The 20,634-nt window shown below is 35.2% G+C and overlaps 2 protein-coding genes across 7 annotated transcripts in view; one reads left to right on the forward strand and one right to left on the reverse strand.

Moving 5' to 3' along the window:
* LOC119599324 (probable serine carboxypeptidase CPVL) overlaps positions 1-1,720 on the forward strand; it is a 10,332-nt gene extending 8,612 nt beyond the window's left edge. For 3 of the 4 annotated variants that reach the window (XM_037949072.1, XM_037949071.1, XM_037949073.1), the window contains exon 10: positions 1-595. This exon is cut by the window's left edge and continues 115 nt beyond it. In XM_037949072.1, coding sequence (XP_037805000.1) covers positions 1-182 — 182 coding nt within the window. In that variant the 3' untranslated portion in view covers positions 183-595. The other variant, XM_037949074.1, reaches the window with a different exon arrangement.
* On the reverse strand, positions 1,469-20,303 carry LOC119599326. 3 transcript variants are annotated; one of them, XM_037949075.1, is made up of 5 exons: positions 19,985-20,303; positions 8,408-8,593; positions 6,890-6,958; positions 4,551-4,688; positions 1,469-2,422 (listed from the first exon to the last, which is right to left on the reverse strand). In XM_037949075.1, exons 1-5 carry the CDS (start codon positions 20,156-20,158, stop codon positions 2,384-2,386), a joined length of 606 nt encoding a protein of 201 aa, XP_037805003.1. In that variant the 5' UTR covers positions 20,159-20,303; the 3' UTR covers positions 1,469-2,383. The 3 variants fall into 3 exon arrangements, with proteins under 3 accessions (XP_037805003.1, XP_037805004.1, XP_037805006.1); XM_037949076.1 differs by lacking the exon at positions 6,890-6,958 and having other exon boundaries at positions 19,985-20,263; XM_037949078.1 differs by lacking the exon at positions 4,551-4,688 and having other exon boundaries at positions 19,985-20,260.
* Between the last annotated feature and the right edge of the window lie 331 nt (positions 20,304-20,634).

Raw genomic sequence — 20,634 nt, forward strand, 5'->3', positions numbered from 1 at the left:
AGAGCTCGCAGCGGTACATCTGGCGTGTGGATGATGAAGTGGCTGGGTACGTGCGAGAAATCACTGGGTTTGTTCAGGTGATGATCCGCAATGCTGGTCACATGGTCCCGTATGACCAGCCCAAGTGGGCATATGACATGATCAGTCGCTTCACATCAGTCAAATCCTTCTCAGAGGCTTAAGGTCTGTTTTGGATGTGTTTGACTGGTTTGTGTGAAATCACTAGGTCTGATTTAGGATTATGTGTGTGAAAAGAACTACTAATTTTTTTCTTGTGATGAGGTCAAGAAGAGGAAGGTTCATTGAAGGTATTAATTATAATGAACTTACAGGTTGTCACTGAGAAAGTTTCCTGGAGAAGATATAGATGTAGTCATACTTCAAAGGTTGTATTGATACTTAGTGTACACTGTGATACTTACCAGTGATTTTCTCCCTTTTCGTAGCATTTGTCTGCTGTATGAGAGTATGCTCACAAGGTATTCACATGTAAAATGCACTGCTCTTTCAATAGGGTCAGCTAATGTTCTGTATGGCTAGTATTATGAAATAATGTAATATATATTGCATTTGAAAATATGTTCAATAGGAAGTACATATCCCTTTCATTTACAATTTTCACATGCGTTTTAGGCAGAAGATACAATGGATTAGACAGAATTAGAGAAAAATCCTGTATCTTGCAAATTTAAGATCTGAGGATTGATAAGAAATGGTATATATTGACTTAGATAATACTCATTAACAAAATGATATTTTTATTTCGTTCTGATTGTGAGTAATGATAAAACGAGAGAAGTCTGTTTTTTAATCACTGTGTAAAGAAACTGTATCTTATTTTTTTTAGACACAAAATTATGAATAAAATCATTAATTAAAGATGAGAATGCATTTTTCTAACCAAAAGAAATGTTCTTTCATATATATGTAATGGAAACACACCTGTCTTTAGATACATTATGTGGGTTAACTTAGAAGAGCATTCATTCCAAGATTAGTCATTTGATAAAACTGGAAACAAGATGAGTATGTGTGGGATATTATTGTCTTCTCCAAGATCTTATAAACATTATCAGGATGTAATTTCAGTGATAAGATTTTTTCAGACAAGGTTTCAGTATTTCAGGTAATATATTGTTCTTTCTTTCTTTCTTTTCTTTTTTTGTATCTTTATCTTTGTTTCTTTTGTTTATATATCTTTGAGTCTGATTTTCATTTGATAGAGAAGATATATTCATATTTGATCATTGGGGTGACTCTAGTTTTCCAATGTTACTAAAATATTGGGAACTAATTCTTTATATATTTATATATGATATTATACTTGTAACTTGTAGAGGACATGAATGAGAGAAAGAGAAAGAGAGAAGGATAAAGAGAAGAACAAGGAGAAGGAGAAGGAAGGGAGAGGAATATTTTGTAAATATTTATATTTTTTATATAAATAAGGATTAGATTAATTTAGAAAGTTTGTGTATCATTTATTTAAAGTACGAGCATTACAATAGAATTTCTAAAAATAAATTTTAAAGTGTTTTGGTTGTCGATAACTGATTTATGTCCTGGTAGTGTCATGTTAGAGCACTTTTGTGAGAATTTATCTATTGAGTAACCATGTATGAAAAAAAATAATGGGCCAATATTATATACAAAATGCACAAAAATGTATATGACAGAGCATGAATGAAAAAAAAAAATGTTATATCCTATCCAAAAAAAAAAAAAAAAAAGAGAAAATAATTCAAATGCTCAACAGAAGAAACAAAGACACAAGGCAGTCTCCTTGTCTGGACATACATCGTCCATTTTCTCTTGTGTTACATTCGTTACATAAAACCAAGATCCGAAACCAAGTTACTTTTCTTTTTTTTTTGGATGACATATCAAGTGCTTTGCATTCCAATTCCCCGCCGGGCGCATCCGGGACAAGGGAAACCGAGCCAACAACCGACAGGTCATCGTTTTCTTCGGAAGTAACCAAGCTCCGGATCTCGTCGCAGGCTGTAAGTCTCCGGCCGCGTCCAAGTTGCAGAAAAAAAAAAAGATGCCTCTTATAAGATGACTTCTTCACTTTGTCACGCACAACTTTTATTTCTTTTTTTGTCCTTTTCCTTTTAATGCTTGAGAGAAAGTATAAATGTTGCCCGTAGTTCGCCCTTGACGTCAGCAGTCAGTCGAAGCCAGACATCGCCATTACAAATAAAAAAAAAAATAAATAATAAAATAATAAATAAATAAAAAACAATCTTCTTATCTACTTTGGAGGATTATGTAGAATAAGCCATGATTGGGATTTTGAAAAAAAAAGTATATATATATGCCTTTTTTTTCTCTTTTTCTGGTTATTTTGTCTCAGGATGAAGGATATATGTCCGTCAGGTGTTTAGAAATCTTCAGCTGCCTTCTTCAACATCCTTCTCACCTGAAAAGGTCATTGAGAATATATTAGTATTTCCTTCTGGGCGAAAAAAAATGAGTCAATTTCTGTCATTTTTATGTTTCAATTTTTTTTTTTTTTGCAATTGAAAAATATATGATTGTCATTATATTCCAGATCAATATGTATATTTCTTTTTGTCAGGTTTAAGTGTTTGTTGAATTATTAAATGAAGAAGAAGAAGAAGAAAATCAAGATAAAGCGAAAGAAATAATAATTGAGACAGACGGAAAAAAGCAAGCTGCCGACATGCAACTATAATTTTTATTATTATTATTATTATTATTTAAATGTTGCACAGTATACAGATATCTTTTATTTAGTATTATTATTAATTGCTTGTTTGATATATATATATATATATATATATATATATATATATATATATATATATATATATATATATATATATTTTTTTTTTTTTTTTTTTTTTTTTTTTTTTTTTTCCATCTTCTGGTAGTCCAATTCTCTTTCATTCAGTCTCACTTGCTCTTAAACATTTCTAATTAAAAAAACGTGAAGAAAACACGCAATCTATTTAACTGAAAAACCAAATACTCGAATTTTTTTCTAAGCAGAAAGTGCTCGAAAAAAAGAGAAAATTCCAGAGCAACGAAAGTGAAGACGAAGAATAAAGAAGAAGATTGCCTAAAAGGAAGACGAAATATGTAGTTTTTTTTTAATATTAATGTAGTGGTTCACCTTTCACTGGTTGCCTGTTTATTATATCAATTGATGTTCGGCTTTTCCGCCAAGGTAACCCCACGAGAGATAATAGTTAGCTGACTGAAATAAAACGAAAAAACAGGAGTGATATTCGTCCTTTAAAGAAAATAAAAGACAAGAAGAAAAAAAAAATGTTACATGCTTTTAATAGAACGAAGAAGAAGAAGAAATGTGAGACGTAATGGTTGTGTTTTAAAAGGGGGAGGGGGAATTAAGGTTAATCTTATAAAACAATTGTAGTTTTGGATTTTTCTTTGTGGTTAGTGTAAGCGCAGAAACTAGAAAAAAAGAGGGTAAGTAGTTTTTTTTTCTTTTTTTAGAAGTAGGCATCATGGAAAATTCTCGCAGTATGGAAAACACCTCAAGCACTCAGCACACTACATAAAAAATTCATATATATATATATATATATATATATATATATATATATATATACATATATATATATATATATATATATATATATATATATATATATATATATATATATATATATATATATATTACTAACCAGGACAGAGCAACAACAGGAAGGTAAACGGAATCCATAACTAATAGCTCAGGTTCAATTTTATTATTATTATTATTGTTTTTTATATTATCACTTGAAATACACGATCGAACTCACACAGAATTATAGATCTGCACAAAAAGCCTAAAACAATATTGCTATCCTTCCATGTAATACGTTTTAGATCTAAATGTAACGTATTAAATACTCTCGATGAACCAAAATTTATTCAAAAGTAAACAAATAAGAGAGAGAGAGAGAAAGAGAGAGGAGACAGAGAGAGAGAGAGAGAGAGAGAGAGAGAGAGAGAGAGAGAGAGAGAGAGAGAGAGAGAGAGAGAGAGAGAGAGAGAGAGAGAGAGATAGGGATAAAGACAGAGCTAAAGACGGCGAGGGAAAAAGGCAGTTGCAAGGAAAAGAATAGAAACTAGTAGGAAAAAAAAAAGACTGATCTCGGAAGTTTAAGAAGTTCATAATTTGTTTCCAGTAAGGAAAGAAGGAAAAAAGAAGCGAAAAACAGGGAGTCAAGAGGACACAAAGAGGTCTCATGACCCAAGCATTCCACGACGGTAGAGAAAGACACTAATATCTATATCAAATTCAGCAGCAAATTTCTAAAATCGACTACAGGATATGGCAGCCCACCGAGAAGCAAAAAAACAAAAACGAATTAAAGCAAAAGCCAAAAAAGTAATAAATAGATAAAACAAAGAAAAAAAAAAGAAAAAAGAAAACGAGGGCTACGTATGCAGAAGGTGCTGATCTAAAAAAAAACATATATTCTTTTTTGAACGCGTCCTGTAGTTCATTTGTTCTTATCCCCTTTTTATTTTCCTTTAGCCTTCGCACTCGTGAATCGGGTTTCTTAAAGACATACCCGAGTGGAGGCAGTCATGGTAGAGTCTTCCTTGGCCAGGGAGGTCATCTCGGAGGACGAGAGAGCCGCCTTGGAGGAGGCAAAGGAAGAAAAAGTGTCTCCCGCCGTTGCTACTTTCGAAGCAGCTGACGGGGACACCTGGTGGGGAAAAAAGAGGCAAGGCCTGCTGAATCATTCAAAAAAATAAAGAAATCGTTCCTTTTCCTTTTTTTTCTTTATGTTTTCTTTGCCACTGAGGCTGTTGCGACTCCCCTTGGGCAAAAGGGTGGTTGTTTTGGTATTATTCGAGGAAAAAGATCATCAGGAGGATCAAAAATGGTTTTCTATACCTCCAAATGAGTGAATGTTACCTTAATTGATGAAAAAATATATAATACAGCAATATTCTGAGATCCTAAAAGCAAAAAAAAAAAAAAAAAAAAAAAAAAAAGTTTTACCTTTCTAGATCTGTCTTTACCTTATCTCGACGTAGAGTAACGGTTATAACGATCTTAACGTACTTTTTTCATTTGTTATGGATTCGTTAACCTTAAAAAAAGGTTATGCCGGGATAAACATGTAGCTTTTGAAGTCCTGTTCATAGCAACAGCTCTCTTTTAAGGAGGGTTGGGAAGGATTAGGGAAAAAATAAGTGTTTATTAATCCAACATGCACAACTTACGAAAAATTTTGATTCTTAGAGGAGCGATGCGCAAAATTTACAGCTGGAAATTGAGAAAATGGAAATATGATGAGCATTCCTGACTTTTTTTTTTTTTTTTTTTTTTTTTTTTGTCTATGTAATATAAAATCCTGTTCTTGGTTAACAGGTTGACAGAGAGACAATGACGGCAGACAGATGAATTGATAGACAAATCACTGCTCATAATTTCCATTACCATATCCTCTGCAGAAGCATAAGTGATAAAGCCGAGAATAGCTGAAGGAAAAAAGCAGGTACGTTTTTATTTTTCTCTTCCATTATCAAGCCATCCTCAAATTTGGGGAAACTTACATGCAAAGAAACTTTGAAGCTGATTTATATGCGGTTCAAAAATTTCTGCAAGAAAGAGCACAGTAAATGAAAATCAAAAGATATGGAAACGAGGGTCGTACAATAATATAAAGAAAATAATAAAGAAACAAGGAAAATAATAATATTATTATGAACACATTCGCCCCACGCAGGGACGAAGTGGTACCGGGGGGCCAAAGATAAACAAATTTAGATCCATTTCCCCTCAAAATTTCAACAGCTGGTCAGAGTATTTTAAGTTTCCGGCGAAGAAACCAGCAAGCGTTGATTTCTGATGGAAAACTAGGCCAGAAATTTAATTCGATATTTTTATAATTATGTCTGCAAGGAAGCAGCGTAAGTGTCAGTTTTATGTGATCATTATCTTGATTATTACCCTTATAATCTCTATAAAACAAATCCCTAAAGTCAGAAAACACAAGAAGGAAGTGCAAGAAGAGAAATACCGACACAGTGAAAATAAACTTTTTCATAAGAAACGAAAAGAACAGTAACCGAATGAAATTATAAAGTGTGAACTGTTGTAGGCTGTGTCCTTCCTAAACAGCTGGAGGAGGAGGACGCTGGAACGAATTCTTGAAGACGACCTCTGCATGTTAACTACTGTTGAATGAAAACAAGTGGCGACCATTGATGAAAAGGAAGTAGTCATTTATTTTGAAAAGATAGACCTAGTTACAGTAACAGTTATTAGGTGAATATATCAATGAACCGCATTTGTGTACAAATTTAGGTGTATCATGTATATAACCTTTTATGCACATATATGTATATGAACACACTTATGCAAGTATCTAGATGTATCATTTTTAGTTATTTTCCTAATACGGCCAATAAGTACTGTAAATTGGGCGTCATTAATTTACCAAATTCATTGCTGATTTTATTTATTTGCTTTAAATGTGTGAATCAGGATCTGTAAACACCTAATGTAATTAATTTTATTATGGCAATGTCTCACAAAAGCTCCCCTGCTTCCATGCAAGACATAATACTCAAGAAGCTAAACGTGAACAATAATTTCGAGACGAATCACACTTTTTAAAAGTTATGCCCGCGTTTGAAAGAAAAGAAAAAGTCGAAAAGACCTTCTTTGACCCCTGTGACCTCTCGCCCAACCTGCGTGGTGATAAGAACAAGGCAGTTAAAGCTGTATTGTGTGTATGTGTATTTATTACAGCCTGTTTGACCCCATGCTTGCTGCGCGCTGAGCTTAGTTCATTTGTTTTTATTCTTTTTTGAAGCTCTGACGTCCCGAGACAAAGAGTGTGAATGAAACACGTGTTAGATACTTTTTCTTATGAATGAACGACCATCCAAGTACCTCTCGGCGAAGTGGCTTGGAGTATTTACCAAAAGTATCTTCAAGGTGCTGGATAGCCTCCCTGGAATCCTGTAAAGAGGTCTCTTCACTATAAAAGTAGTAAATACACTCTGGCCTTTGGGAGTGATTGGTAAAAGTATATATAAAGCTACCGTATGATATAGCCTGGCCGGTTTTTATTTTCTACTTTTATAATTAGGTATGAATATAATTTCTGGCTTTATTTTTACTTGTAAGAGTATTGTTCATCTACAGGAAAGAGAGAGAGAAAAAAAGCCTGAAATGTATACAACGGACCACCCTTAAAAATTTATATATATATATGTATATATACACACATACACATATATGTATTTATATATATATATAATCCACATTGCTATTACCTTGGAATGAATAAGCAAATAAACATAAAAAGGTATGAAACAATTGATATTCAAAATACAAAACACTGATATAACTATTTTTGTATATACAGAAGCACTGCACGTCCTAACTTCATCTCATCTATCGGTAGTCTATCCATAACCATCGATCAGTAATTTATCTGAGTACTCTATTTATATCTATTTTTACAAACTACCTGTTGCCAAAAAGAAGAAAAAAAAATTATGGTGTCACTTTCCCTGTCTTTCTATATCTACTTAGCTATTAATCTTTCTATTTATCTGTATGTTGTAATGATCTAACTATCATTCTTTCCATCAATCAGTAATCTTACTCTTTGTCCAATTTTATAGTCATCTATCGTATATCTACTACATATACTTATCTATCAGTCTATCTAACCTAACTTTTCCAGAAATCTAGATGTTTAACTTCTCATTCTTAGAAATCTATATACTCAATGGCCTGTCTCTCTCTCTCTCTCTCTCTCTCTCTCTCTCTCTCTCTCTCTCTCTCTCTATATATATATATATATATATATATATATATATATATATATATATACATATATGTACATATATATATATATATATATATATATATATATATGTATATATATGTATATATATATACATATATATACATAATATATATATATATATATATATATATATATATATATATATATATATATATATATATCTGCCTATCTGGCTATACCTCTGTACTTATCTGTTTGTCTATCAATATCTATATACTTATATGCTTATGTCTATATCAATACGTATATCTATCTATATCTATACACTTATCTCTATATAAAAATCTCTCTCTATAGCTATGTAGTTACCTGCATATATGAATATCCACATATCTCCATATCTATAGCTATCTGTAATGATTTATCTATACCTCTATACTTATCCCTCCAACTATATATATATATATATATATATATATATATATATATATATATATATATATATATATATATAAATATATATATATATATGTATACAGACTTAATTATGTATACTTACCTGTCCTATCTATACGAATATAATCCCCATTATCTGTATGATATATCCATCTATCACACTCTCCCCCTCATTTCCCGACTTGTTCCCTCACCTCGAGACCAGTCCCCTGCCTGGCGCGGAAGTTGGCGATGATGTCATCTGCCTGCCGCTCGAAGTCTGAGGGCTCTTTGCGAGGTTCGAAGAAGTCGCTGGGAAGGCCTACGGGAGAAGGCGAGGCGGCGCGGGTCGAAGGGCGCGTCACTGGAACGGCGGATGCTGGGGACATGTTCTGGGTCTCCTGCGGGAGGCGACAGCGGGAGTTAGTTAAGAAGGGAGGGGGCGGAGTGGGGGTATGTGTTGCGGTGTGATATTAGGACTATTCATACATACACACATATATATGTATATATTGTGACTGAATCTATGTGTATATATATACATACATATATATATATATATATATATATATATATATATATATATATATATATATTATACTATATATATAATATAATATGTATATATACATACATACACATATATGTATATAAATCACAGACACACACACACACATACACACACACACACACACACATATATATATATATATATATATATATATATATATATATATATATATATATATATATATATACATGTATACATGTATATATGTATGCGTATTTACACACGCACACACACAGTTATATATATCTGTGTGTGCGTATGTGTATGTGCATTTGTGCATGTTTGTGTGTAACAGTTTATCATCACATTCCAGCATATAAGAAAACACTAACTTCGTGTTTAAAGAGAAAGAACAATGTAAATATAAATTTTGTATATACAAACAAAATGCATACAGTTATGGGTAATACCACACTAGATACACAATAGGCATATATTCTCTGGGTAAACACGCTCGGAAATCGTTTCTCAGTGTTAAGTCTTTTGTTTATAGGATTCTCTTACTTTTGGGAGTTTAGATTCTGTTTAGTGTTTATACTTTACAAGAAAAAAAGAAAAAAAGATCAATAATTTTATATTTCAAATCACTGCAGTGAATAGCAAAGGCAGCTAAAAAAAATGAAAATGATACATACATTATTCTTAAAAATTAAAATTAAGAAGCAAGTAGGTGAGCCATGTAAATAGGCGAAACAAAGAGTAAATAAGGATGGAATCAAGTCAGTGATGTGTTATTTCATGCAAAGCCGAACTGAAATAGCCACTTATATAAAAAGGTGTTGAACATAATGGTAATTTTACAGATCTTTAAATCGTAGAAATAATTAAGAATAAAGAAAATATAAAGTGTGTAAATGTATACAAGTATTCGTGTGTTTGTGTGAAACTCTGAAACTGTTCATTGTGATAAAAAAAACAATTGGCCATTCCGTTCAGTTACTTTTCAGTATCATTAAAAATGTAGAAAAAATCAACATGCGAAAACCTCCCATAAAAGAGAAAAGTGAGGGACAGCAATAACAAGAAGAAGGAATAGAATTAAAGGGGCAGTGAAAGAGAAATGAAGAGGACTTGAATGCCTTGAACCTCAATTAGGACTGAGATGGCTACGCTCGTGCAGGCTAGGCAAGTCAAGGTTGGCTTCAAGGTAAAAAGACACACCACACTCACAACTCACTAGGTTTGAGAAGCCTAATGGCCTGAGGTGAGAGACAGCATCGCCTTCTCATTCTTGGCTGAATGGAGGATGGAGGAAGGGTCTTCCGTGTGGGTGTTTGTGTGCATAAAAGTAATTTTTTTAAAAGGACGCGGGGAAATATGCAGTGTGAAAGAAGGGTGTGACAGAGTAGGTGAAGGTAATGTTGATGTAGTTTATTTATCTTTTTTTTTTTATCTTCTTGTGTGTATGTGATAAGGAATTGTTTATTTTTCTCTTTTGCTTTTTGATTTATTTTTATCTGGTGTATTTTTGTGGAAGGAGAGAGTGATCGAAGAGACACTCTTGTTTTTCACAAAAAGGCTTGTTGCAAGAGAAGAGAGAAAAGAGGGTAAACATGTCGTAGGAATTGAACTAAGAGAAAAAAGGGCGTCTACAAGATAAAAGAGAAAACGGCAGATAAGAAGCAAATTTATTAGCGTGAAGAACAACTTGGACTCGACAAAACTTGTGCCACGAAGTAACCTACTGCAATATTAAGAGAGGCAGTCCAACAATTAGGTGTAAAATAGATTAGATAATGAACAAGTAATCAGGCATAATGCAAAGAGAAAATAAAATGAGATCACGGATTAGATGCCAATAAGCTAAGATGTTAACTTGAAGTGAAATGAAGACATGTTGCAAAGAAACAGACTCGACAGTATTATCACTGCACAGTGAAAAAAGCATGAGCAAAGTACACGGTGACACCAGAATAAGAATTCTAAAGGGACCGTTTACGTAGATGGCCTGTCAGCGTGGGTTTAGAGCCTGTTTGCCAATTCTGGAAATAGTAACAAGGAAACACAGTATTGAATGCAGATTCCTTTTTTTCGATTCTGAATATTCTGTGAATTCTATCTAAATATTTCCAGGGCTCATTATTTAGACACGCTTACGGCACCACCTTCAACAGCCTACCAGCCCTAAATCTAACAAAACTTAAATTTACAATTAGCAGCCCATAAAGACGATTTATTTTTTAACGACGCGACAGAAAGAGGAATTAAAAGGCAATAAAGACTATGTTATTAAACATTTCTTTTGACTTAATTCCTTGGATTATGTTCTCTTGCAATGGCAGATAAGAATGCCTCAGAAGGTAAGCACAGAAGTAAAATGAAAAAGAAAAAAACATGATGCTGTTTCTTTTTATTTCATTTCCAGGAATACCAACTAATGGGGGCGAATGTAATGATGGCAAGTCATACAAGTGATAGAAAGAGAGAGAAAAAAATATATCAAAAGATATACTTAGTGTTGAAGGAGAGAGAGAGAATAAGAGCCGAGAGAAAGACATGAACGTATCAAAGAAGAAAGAGAAAGACGAGAAAGGAGAGATAATAAAGAGAGAGAGAAAGGATATGACTAGAGAGGGAACGAGTCAACTAGTAGCGCCTTCTCGCTGCTGATACGGCGGGTATGTGTGGGTTGAAGCCACAGTAATCCTCCTGAAAAAACGTGAAGGGGTTGTAGGCCTATGCTTACACCATGGAAAATTGATAAAAGAGATAAAAAAAAATAATAATCGTAATGTACCTAAAATTAATAAAGGAGAAAAAATCGTAATGTACCTATGCTTTTTGTGAATTTTTATTCAAATGATTGGGGGAAATTTGTATATATATATATATCCATCTCTATTATCATGATTAATTTATTCATATGTATATCATTCACCGTACTATCTGATTGGAGTGGTTTTTTTTTCAAGTATATGAAAATATTTCACATATAACCAACTGGGTTATAGTTAAGCTTGTTGTTTTTTTCGTATTGCTGTGATGCAGTTTTTAAATAAAATTTGGATTATAAAAAGCGAATTCTTGTAAGATGTTATCAAATGTTCCATCATATATGGTTTATTCGCATGTTAATCTATGTGTTCTATTTTTAGCGTATAAAATTATACATATACACATACGTGTGTGTATACATATCTGTACGTATGTATATACATACATGTTATTTTTCTGAATGTGCGTTGTATTAATAATGTCAAACTTAGCTCGGAGTTCGTTAAGCAGTTTAATGAATATATACGCAAATGAAACGAAAAGAGAAGAAACACAAAACAATATAAATTAAAGAACAGAAAAAGAGAAAAGAAAAAAATCAGTATTAGCATCAGCGGTTATATAATCATATTATTCTTGTTACACTGATTTGAAATAACGTTTTTTTTTTTCTTCGTCGTCGACGGTTATGAAGCGGAGCGAGGAGGAGGAGGAGGAGGGGGAGAAGGAGAAGGAGGAGAAGAAGAAAAGGAAGAGGGGTGGGGGCATTTTTACCCTTCATTGCCCCTTCCCTTCCTTCCATTTCAACCTCCTCCCCTCTCCCATTTTCTCTCTCTCTCTCTGTCTCTCCCTTATTCATCCAGCCTGCTGACTCACCGTTTTACTCAGCCCAGGGTAAGTCAGTGAGGTTAAAAAACGCCTCGGGCTCTTTCCACTGGGATCCATCTGAGAGATCTATTTTGGAAACGAGAAAGGTTATCAGATACAGCTCTCTTTTGTAATGATGCTTAGTTGTTGTGGCATTTTCCTTTTTTTCTTTCTTATATATACACATTTCTTCTCGGTTGTATTTTTTCCATGATCAGGTAACCTTGTGTGCATGCATATATATATATATATATATATATATATATATATATATATATATATATATATATATATATATATATATATATATATATATATATATATATATATGTGTATGTTTTTTTTTTCTCAAAATCATTCCAGGACATGTCAATATTCGTATAACCCTATGATAAGAAAAATTGTTGCTGAACCAAAGCACACACACACACACACACACACACACACACACACACACACACACACACACACACACACACACACACACACACACACACACACACACACACACACACACACACACACACACACACACACACACACACACACACACACCAGACCGCAGGTGTGGGCGTATAAAATAACACGAAACACAACAACAGCGTTTGTAGTCTAAACAAAAACTTCCGCTTTCTTAGAAGAAACAACAAACCATTAATTTCTTTCGGTTCTGTCACGTACTTACTTGTATATTCAACTTAAATAAATTAAATATCCAAGAAACATAAATAACTTGTGCGAAACCCAACTCTCAGCCAATCATTAACCATCTTAAAAGATATATTTTTTCAAACATGGAAAGTAGTAATTTCACAAAAAAAAAAAAAAAAAATGTAAATGGATCATTCCTATAAAATAAAATAAAAGAAAATTATCAAAAAAATAGAAAAAAGAAACGAAGAATGCAAAAGGAGTGAATAGATAAAGACAGAAAAACAAAAACGATAGCAATAAATAACCAATGAAATAAAGAAAAAAACAAGTAAGTAACCAAAGAGAAACAAGAAAACGAGAGAAAATAAACCAATAAAAAAGAAAAACAAGAAAATAAACATAAGTAAAGAAAAAAGAAAAGAGAAACATAAACAAAGACAAAAACAAAAACCAGAGAGAATAATCAAACAAACAAACAAATCAAGAGAGAGAGAGAGAGAGAAAGAGAAAGAGAAAGATAGAGAGAGAGATAGAAAGAGAGAGAGAGAAAAAAAGGTTATTTTCACAACCCGTGGATTACTCCAGCTAACACCTTTCAGCTGTTTTACTCCCAGAGTCTATATGCATCCGCCCACTCAACTCACGGGCGTGCCAAGTCGTCTCTGACTAAGGCCTCGAACTCGCTGCCTCCAACGCCCACCCGGGAGACAGCTTCCTGATTTCGTTTGTTTATTTAGGAAAAAGCTACTCTCGAAGTTGGGCGGTACCGTCGAAGTTTCTTTTTCGATAGTCAGTACAGAAGAAGGAGGAGGAGGAGGAGGAGGAGGAGAAGGAGATGAAGATGAAGAAGGAGAAGGAGAAGGAGATGGAGATGAAGATTTAGATGAAGAAGAAGAAGAAGAAGAAGAAGAAGAGGATGATGATGATGATGATACGTAGAAAATGTAGATGTAGATGTAGATGTAGATGAAGATGAAGTAGAAGAAGAAGAAAGAGGAGGAGACGAAGAAATACGATAACGCAATAATAAGATTTTTTTTTATGTATGAGAGAGAGAAAGGGAAAGGACAATGAAAGAACGAGGGACAGAAAATGAAAGATAAATAAGTTAATAAATAATCACGATGATGATAATGATACTACTTTTCCTAATACCACTACTACTAACAGTAATGTTAATAACAATGATAATAGTGATAATAACAATGGTAACAGTAATAATGATTATGATATCAATATTAACGATAGTATCAGTAATAGTGACGATGATGATGATAATGTAAATTTTTCTCAAAATATGTAATCTGTTGTTCTCGAATTGTCCTTAATAGTATTATTTGCTACAGTAATGGTGCAACTGCTACATTATCGCCATCAACAGCTATCACTATTTATCATTGCCATTGTTATTTCCAATCACCGCCAGTCATAGCCATGCCATTATCCTCAATAAAATTGCAAAATTTAAGGATCGTTCCGTTAAGATCAAATAAAACTAAACGAATCAGGAGTCGATACTCTGAATAAATGAAATAGAAGAATTCTCAAACGAACACAAATCTCTCTCACACACCCACACACACACACAAATACACACACACACAGAGAGAGAGAGAGAGAGAGAGAGAGAGAGAGAGAGAGAGAGAGAGAGAGAGAGAGAGAGAGAGAGAGAGAGAGAGAGAGAGAGAGAAGAAGAAAACCGAACGCATTCATTCAAACCTGAAGGGGGAAAAAAGATGAAGAAGATGATGAAGAAGAATGAAGAAGAGGAAAATCACAGCGTCCGAAACAACGTTGATAATTCGGGGGCGCACGTGAATGGGATCCAGTCAAGGTTCTGGGCATATGAGATGTCTCCCCCCATGCCCAAAAATGGGAGGTGGGGAGGCATCACGCGGCCAGAATTAGAACAGCAGCGATGCCAAAAGCGGGCAGGGCTGTGGGGTTGGGTGGCATCGCTTTCTTCCTCCCTCCCCTTCCCCCCTTCCTCCTCCTTCTCTCTCTGTCTGCATGATGCCAGAAACAAGGAATATTTTAGTAGTTTTTTTTTTCGCCATCTTTGTTTTGAATTCGGGCAGGAGTTACGATGTGTTCAAATGTGTGGTTTAGTACTAGTCTGGAGAGAATCCGATAGGAATGGTCGGGAGAGCTTTGTAAAGGATATGTATATATATATTTTTTTTCTTTTCTTTTCTTTTTTTGTTAGATTAGAAAAATGTAATTATTAGTTCGTTTGATTTTTTTTTAAATAAAAGTTTTGCTAGAAAATTGGTTTGTTCGTTTGACTTTCATGTGTATTCCATGTAACTCGAATTTTCTGTTTTGTCCGTAAGCTTGAAAAAAAGTGCGCATTTATCATCATCGAGTTCTATTCCTGTTTTGCTAAAAGTCAGATTTATTTGTCTTATCTTCTGTGTATCTCCTATGGCTCGAGTTTCGAATATTTCCCAATGCCAGTGTTCTATATTAAGAAACCAACCAAGACAAACTATTTTGCTGACACCCAAGTCTTTGTTATTATTACACGGATGAAACAGCATCGGGGTTTAAGGCCGATCAATATGGTTGGTATTTCTATTTCATTTCTCTCTGTAACTAGACCCATATTTTGGGAATCAATGAAAATGACCCAAGTCGGTAGGCATGTGTCAAGAAGTCTTGTACTAAGTTTACTCTGTCTGAAAATAGTTTTCCTCTGTTTCGTCCTCGGCTAAATATGTGATTTTTTTTTTCTGAAGGTCTTTGGTCATTCTAAAAATACATACCCTTTTCTTCGTTCTATAAATATTCAATGAGCCATATACCACATTTTTTACTAGGAATTATATCCATATCTATATTAAGAAAACTGTACCGTTTCCTAGTATTAGTTGCATTCGTGAGATTGCACTGACTGTCCTGTCTCGCTTTGAAGATGGGTCGTTTGGTCCGCGTCCTCAGAAACTAACACGAACATGTATAAAGTTTCAAGGGAACTATAATTTTATTTTCCTTTATTGCCACACCCACCTTCCTAAATGCTGTCCCCTTAGCCAAATAACATGATTTATAGTCCCTCATGCTCTATAAGGGCATAGTTGGCACTCGCATCATGGGCGGGTGCCAGGCCTAGCAAGGAAGCCAATGTTGACAGCTGACCTCCCCATTACTACTAAGTCTGGCACTGATGTGAAAAGAATGTACAAGTTTCCCCTACCCTTAACCTCGTTTTCTTTTATTATTAGCATCTTCGGGTTATTATTAGCATCTGAAATATATCAAATATTCATTCTAATATATATCCCCATCTAAGTTATACATTTGCTTGACTAGCCTTCCATAATGCATACCCATCTAACGTATACCTTCATCCAACTAATTTTCCATACGACAACAGCGAAAAGTGTATATATATATATATATATATATATATATATATATATATATATATATATATATATATATATATATATATATACACACACACACACACACACACACACACACACACACATATATATATATATATATATATATATATATATATATATATATATATATATATATATATATACACACACACACACACACACACACACACACACACACACACACACACACACACACACACACACACTCACAGACACACAGACACACACAGACACACACTCACAGACACACAGACACACACACACACACGCATATATATACGTATATATACATATATTATATCAAAGAGGCAGGATATAAGTAAACCGTATATATATTGAAGTTGCAGTTTTATCATTACTTTTCCTAATCCTGAGTGCAGGAAACCTTATTTTAACACCTGCTCTGACGCACATTGGTGAGTTAATATTAAGAGTGACTCACTCTGTAAGTAACGTTAACTTTTACTCTTGCCAAGGACATGATGTTATAATGTGGGACTCGCGATTAACTACAACTAATGGATACAGATGAAAAAAGTTAAAAAGAGAAATTTAGAGAAATAATTTTAGAAAAGAAAAGAAAAGGAAAAAATCTTCTAATTTCAGAATAAGAAATACCAATATCCCCTTTTATAAAAAAGAAAAAGAAAAAAAAAAACTTATCTCTTACCTCTTTTCACATCTCTTATACATATTTCTTCCCCTTTCATCCCCCCCCCATTCCTTGCCACCCCTTTCGTCCTTGTTTTCCCTTCCCACCCCACCTTCTCCTCTCCCCCAATTCCCCACCCTTTCGTCTCTCATCCCCCCCCACCCCACACACTTGGCACACCTCCCCGCCCCATCGCAAGGCATTCACTAGCCAGTCTTTCGATCCTTATTTGTGCCGACATAGCGTACCCTTCCTACTGTGTATTGTGTCAAGGCATAATAGACGAACGTTCACGTCTTTGTCTCATTATATTAGCAGAATGAAATCAATAGAAAATGTTGAAAAATAATAATCAAATAAATCAAATCTTAAAAATCCGCTTAAGTTAAAAGAAATATAAAAAGAAGTATAACAACCGGTTATCCTCAAGTTTTCTCCAACTAGTGAGAATATTAGAAATTTTATTTATAAATATGTTTTGATAACAAAGTAACGAAGGGAATTACGGGTCAATTATATTCTACCATAAGTAATTTTGAGTTTTTTGGGGAGAGTAATGTTCTTAATAAGCCTTATGTGTCTACCTACTACTAATAAAAGGGTTATGATGCCAAATTTGGGGACAACAAATAGAAATTTACTGTTGAAAGACACAGTAAATATAAACGTCTTGGATAGGTTGTATGAACTCTCGGAATAAAACGTATAAGAAAAATAAAATAACCCCAAAAAGGAAGAAACAAAAATTTGATTACTAAATGTTTCGAATAGAAAATCTCTAACATTCTAAGTACTATTGACTCAAAGAAGAGTAAAAATCAACTAATTTTCCTGTCAAGAACATTCCTTTTTAAATGTCAAAATCAAATGGAAACACATTTATTGTCTTAGTGATTCTTGTTATTTACAATCATCACCATTATTCTAATTCTTCTTTAATCCATCGAACTTGTAACACGATATGAATCCCGGAGAGGAGGGAGGAGGGAGGAGGGAGGTGGGAGGTGGGGATGGGAGGAGGGAGGAAGAAGGAGTGGAGGGAGGGAGGAGGGAGGAGTGGGTGGAGGGAGGAGGGAGGTGGGAGGTGGGGGTGGGAGGAGGGAGGAGGAAAGAGTGGGAGGTGGGAGGAGGGAGTAGTGGGTGGATGGAGGAGGGAGGAGTGGGAGGTGGGGGTGGGAGCAGGGAGGAGGGAGAAGAGAGGAGAGAGGAGGTAGGGAGAGGGGTTTAATGGGCGGGATAGAGTGGGGCGTGTCTGTCAAGGAAAGGGGAAGGGGTTGGTCGCTGGGAGAGCGGGAGGGTATGGGAGGCAAGGGATCAAAAATAGCTCCCCCTTCCAACGCCTCTTTCCCCTCTCTTCCTCGTCGCCAGCCATGCCTCGTCCCTCGCTCCTCGGCCGCGGGGCTTACCACCTGCCTCCCGAGATACGTGATAACCCTGCCGCTCAACATGTGTATAGACATGCATACAAATACACGTGCGTACATACACACATACGCATATTTACATGCGCACACACACTCACTCACTCACTAACTCACTCAGACACACACACACACATATGTGTAGGTATGTGTGTGTGTGTGTGTGTGTGTGTGTGTGTGTGTGTGTGTGTGTGTGTGTGTGTGTGTGTGTGTGTGTGTGCGTATAAATTAATAAATACGTTTATGTCTATATATGATGTTTTAGCTACGAGATCATACACACAATTCTATATCTATCTATCTCGATCTATTTCTATATATATAGAGAGAGGGAGAGAATATACATACGTGCATACATACATCCGAACACACACACACACACACACACACACACACACACACACACACACACACATATATGTGCATATGCATATATATGTGTATATGTATATATATACATATATTCACACATATGTGTATGTATATATATGTAAATATATATATATATAATTATATACACACACATATATGTATATATATGTATACATATATGGATATCTACACATATATGTATATATATGTATACATATATGTGTATATATACGTACATATATGTATACATATATGTATATATGTGTGTACATATATGTATATGTGTACGTACATATATGTATATGTATATAAATAGATACACACACACATACACACACACACACACACACACACACACACATATGTATGTATATATATATATATATATATATATATATATATATATATATATATATATATATATATATATATATGTACATTCACAGGTAGATGAAGATATAGACAGAGAGAAATGCATGTATAAATGCACATATATATATCGTGTGTTCAGAGATCCCCGACTAACGCCAGCAGCCATGGCTCTCAATGCAATGAGATCAGTCTTCCCTGTACTTCAGAGTTTCTGTTATTCACTGAATTTCCGAGTACTTCAGAAAGTTCAGTTCAGAGTTCAGGTGCGTACAAAGAGACAGGAAAATTAAAATAGGATCAATGCACACAGTAAGAGATCTCTCTGCTCTGTTTTTCTTGTGTGTGTTTCTTCGATTTTCACATCAGTTAAAACGAAAATAATATAACAAAAAAACAGGTCACATAATTCGCTTTTTTCGAATCTGATGGGGCTGAAACATTAGGGTTCGAAATCACTGTCACATCACTGGGTCACTGTTCCTTGAGCAGTATATTTGATATTTTGGGAAAATAGCACTTTATACACTTGAAAGCTCTTGCAAGACCTCTTTATTTTGACTTTAACGATCAGAAAAGAGTTTGCTTTGCTCGACACCGAACACAAGAAAAACACCAGTTTTACAAAACGAAACTTTGAACATATGAAAAGAAAACAAGAAAAACAAAAATTATTTCGGGACTCGTGACGCGCGCTCACGCACTCTACAGGTGCCTTTTCCTCTGGGTATGACAGGTGTTTTATAAGACGTTCAACTCACCCTCTTCGCCATAGAGCCATCGATGCCGTACTGCCTCTCAATGTCAAGCAGGTGTCCTCCCTGGGGCAGGTGCACGGTGGTGCAGATGGACCTGGTGCCGGAGTCGTCCTTCCTCTCCCTCTGGCGGAGACCGATGGGGGTGTACTTATAACCGTAGAATGATGGCCAGCTCATGGTGATGAGGCGTGTGGTGACAGGCAGAGAGAGAGAGGAGACGTGCACTCGCGTTGGCTGTTGGGGCAACACTAACGAAGGTGCTCGGACGCCACACCTCCTTGGCGTGACTGCCTTGGGCTATCGCCCCACCTGCCTCCCCATCCCCTTGGCCTACCTTCCTCACTCTGCTCCCCACTCCCTTTGTCCCCCCTTCCTCACCATCTCCCCCTCTCCCTTTCGCCCTAACCCCCTTCCTCACCGCCCCCCAACCCCTGCCTCCCTGTAATGATTCGCGCGCTACCCAGTGCCTTACGCTTGGCACTCGAAGCTGTTCAAAGTCACCGCGGACGATGCCAAATGCGAAGGGGGAGAGGGAGGTGAGTGGGAAGGGGGCTGAGGAAGGTGGGTGGTGTAGACGAGAGGGGAGGAGAGGGAAGGAGGAGAAGGGAGTGAGAAGAGGAGAAAAGGGAGGAGAAGGAGGAAGAGAGAAAGTG

The sequence above is a fragment of the Penaeus monodon genome, chromosome 42 (genome assembly GCF_015228065.2).
Source record: "Penaeus monodon isolate SGIC_2016 chromosome 42, NSTDA_Pmon_1, whole genome shotgun sequence".
Classification (NCBI taxonomy): Eukaryota; Metazoa; Arthropoda; class Malacostraca; order Decapoda; family Penaeidae; genus Penaeus; species Penaeus monodon.

Excerpts from the sequence above, each read along its gene's own strand:
- LOC119599326 (XM_037949075.1), bottom strand. The coding sequence starts at position 20,158 with ATGAGCTGGCCATCATTCTACGGTTATAAGTACACCCCCATCGGTCTC. Across the intron at positions 8,594-19,984 it reads ATGGCTCTATGGCGAAGAGG|GAGACCCAGAACATGTCCCC; the intron begins GTGAGTTGAACG and ends CGCCTCCCGCAG. Across the intron at positions 6,959-8,407 it reads GGCAGGGGACTGGTCTCGAG|GATTCCAGGGAGGCTATCCA; the intron begins GTGAGGGAACAA and ends ACCTCTTTACAG.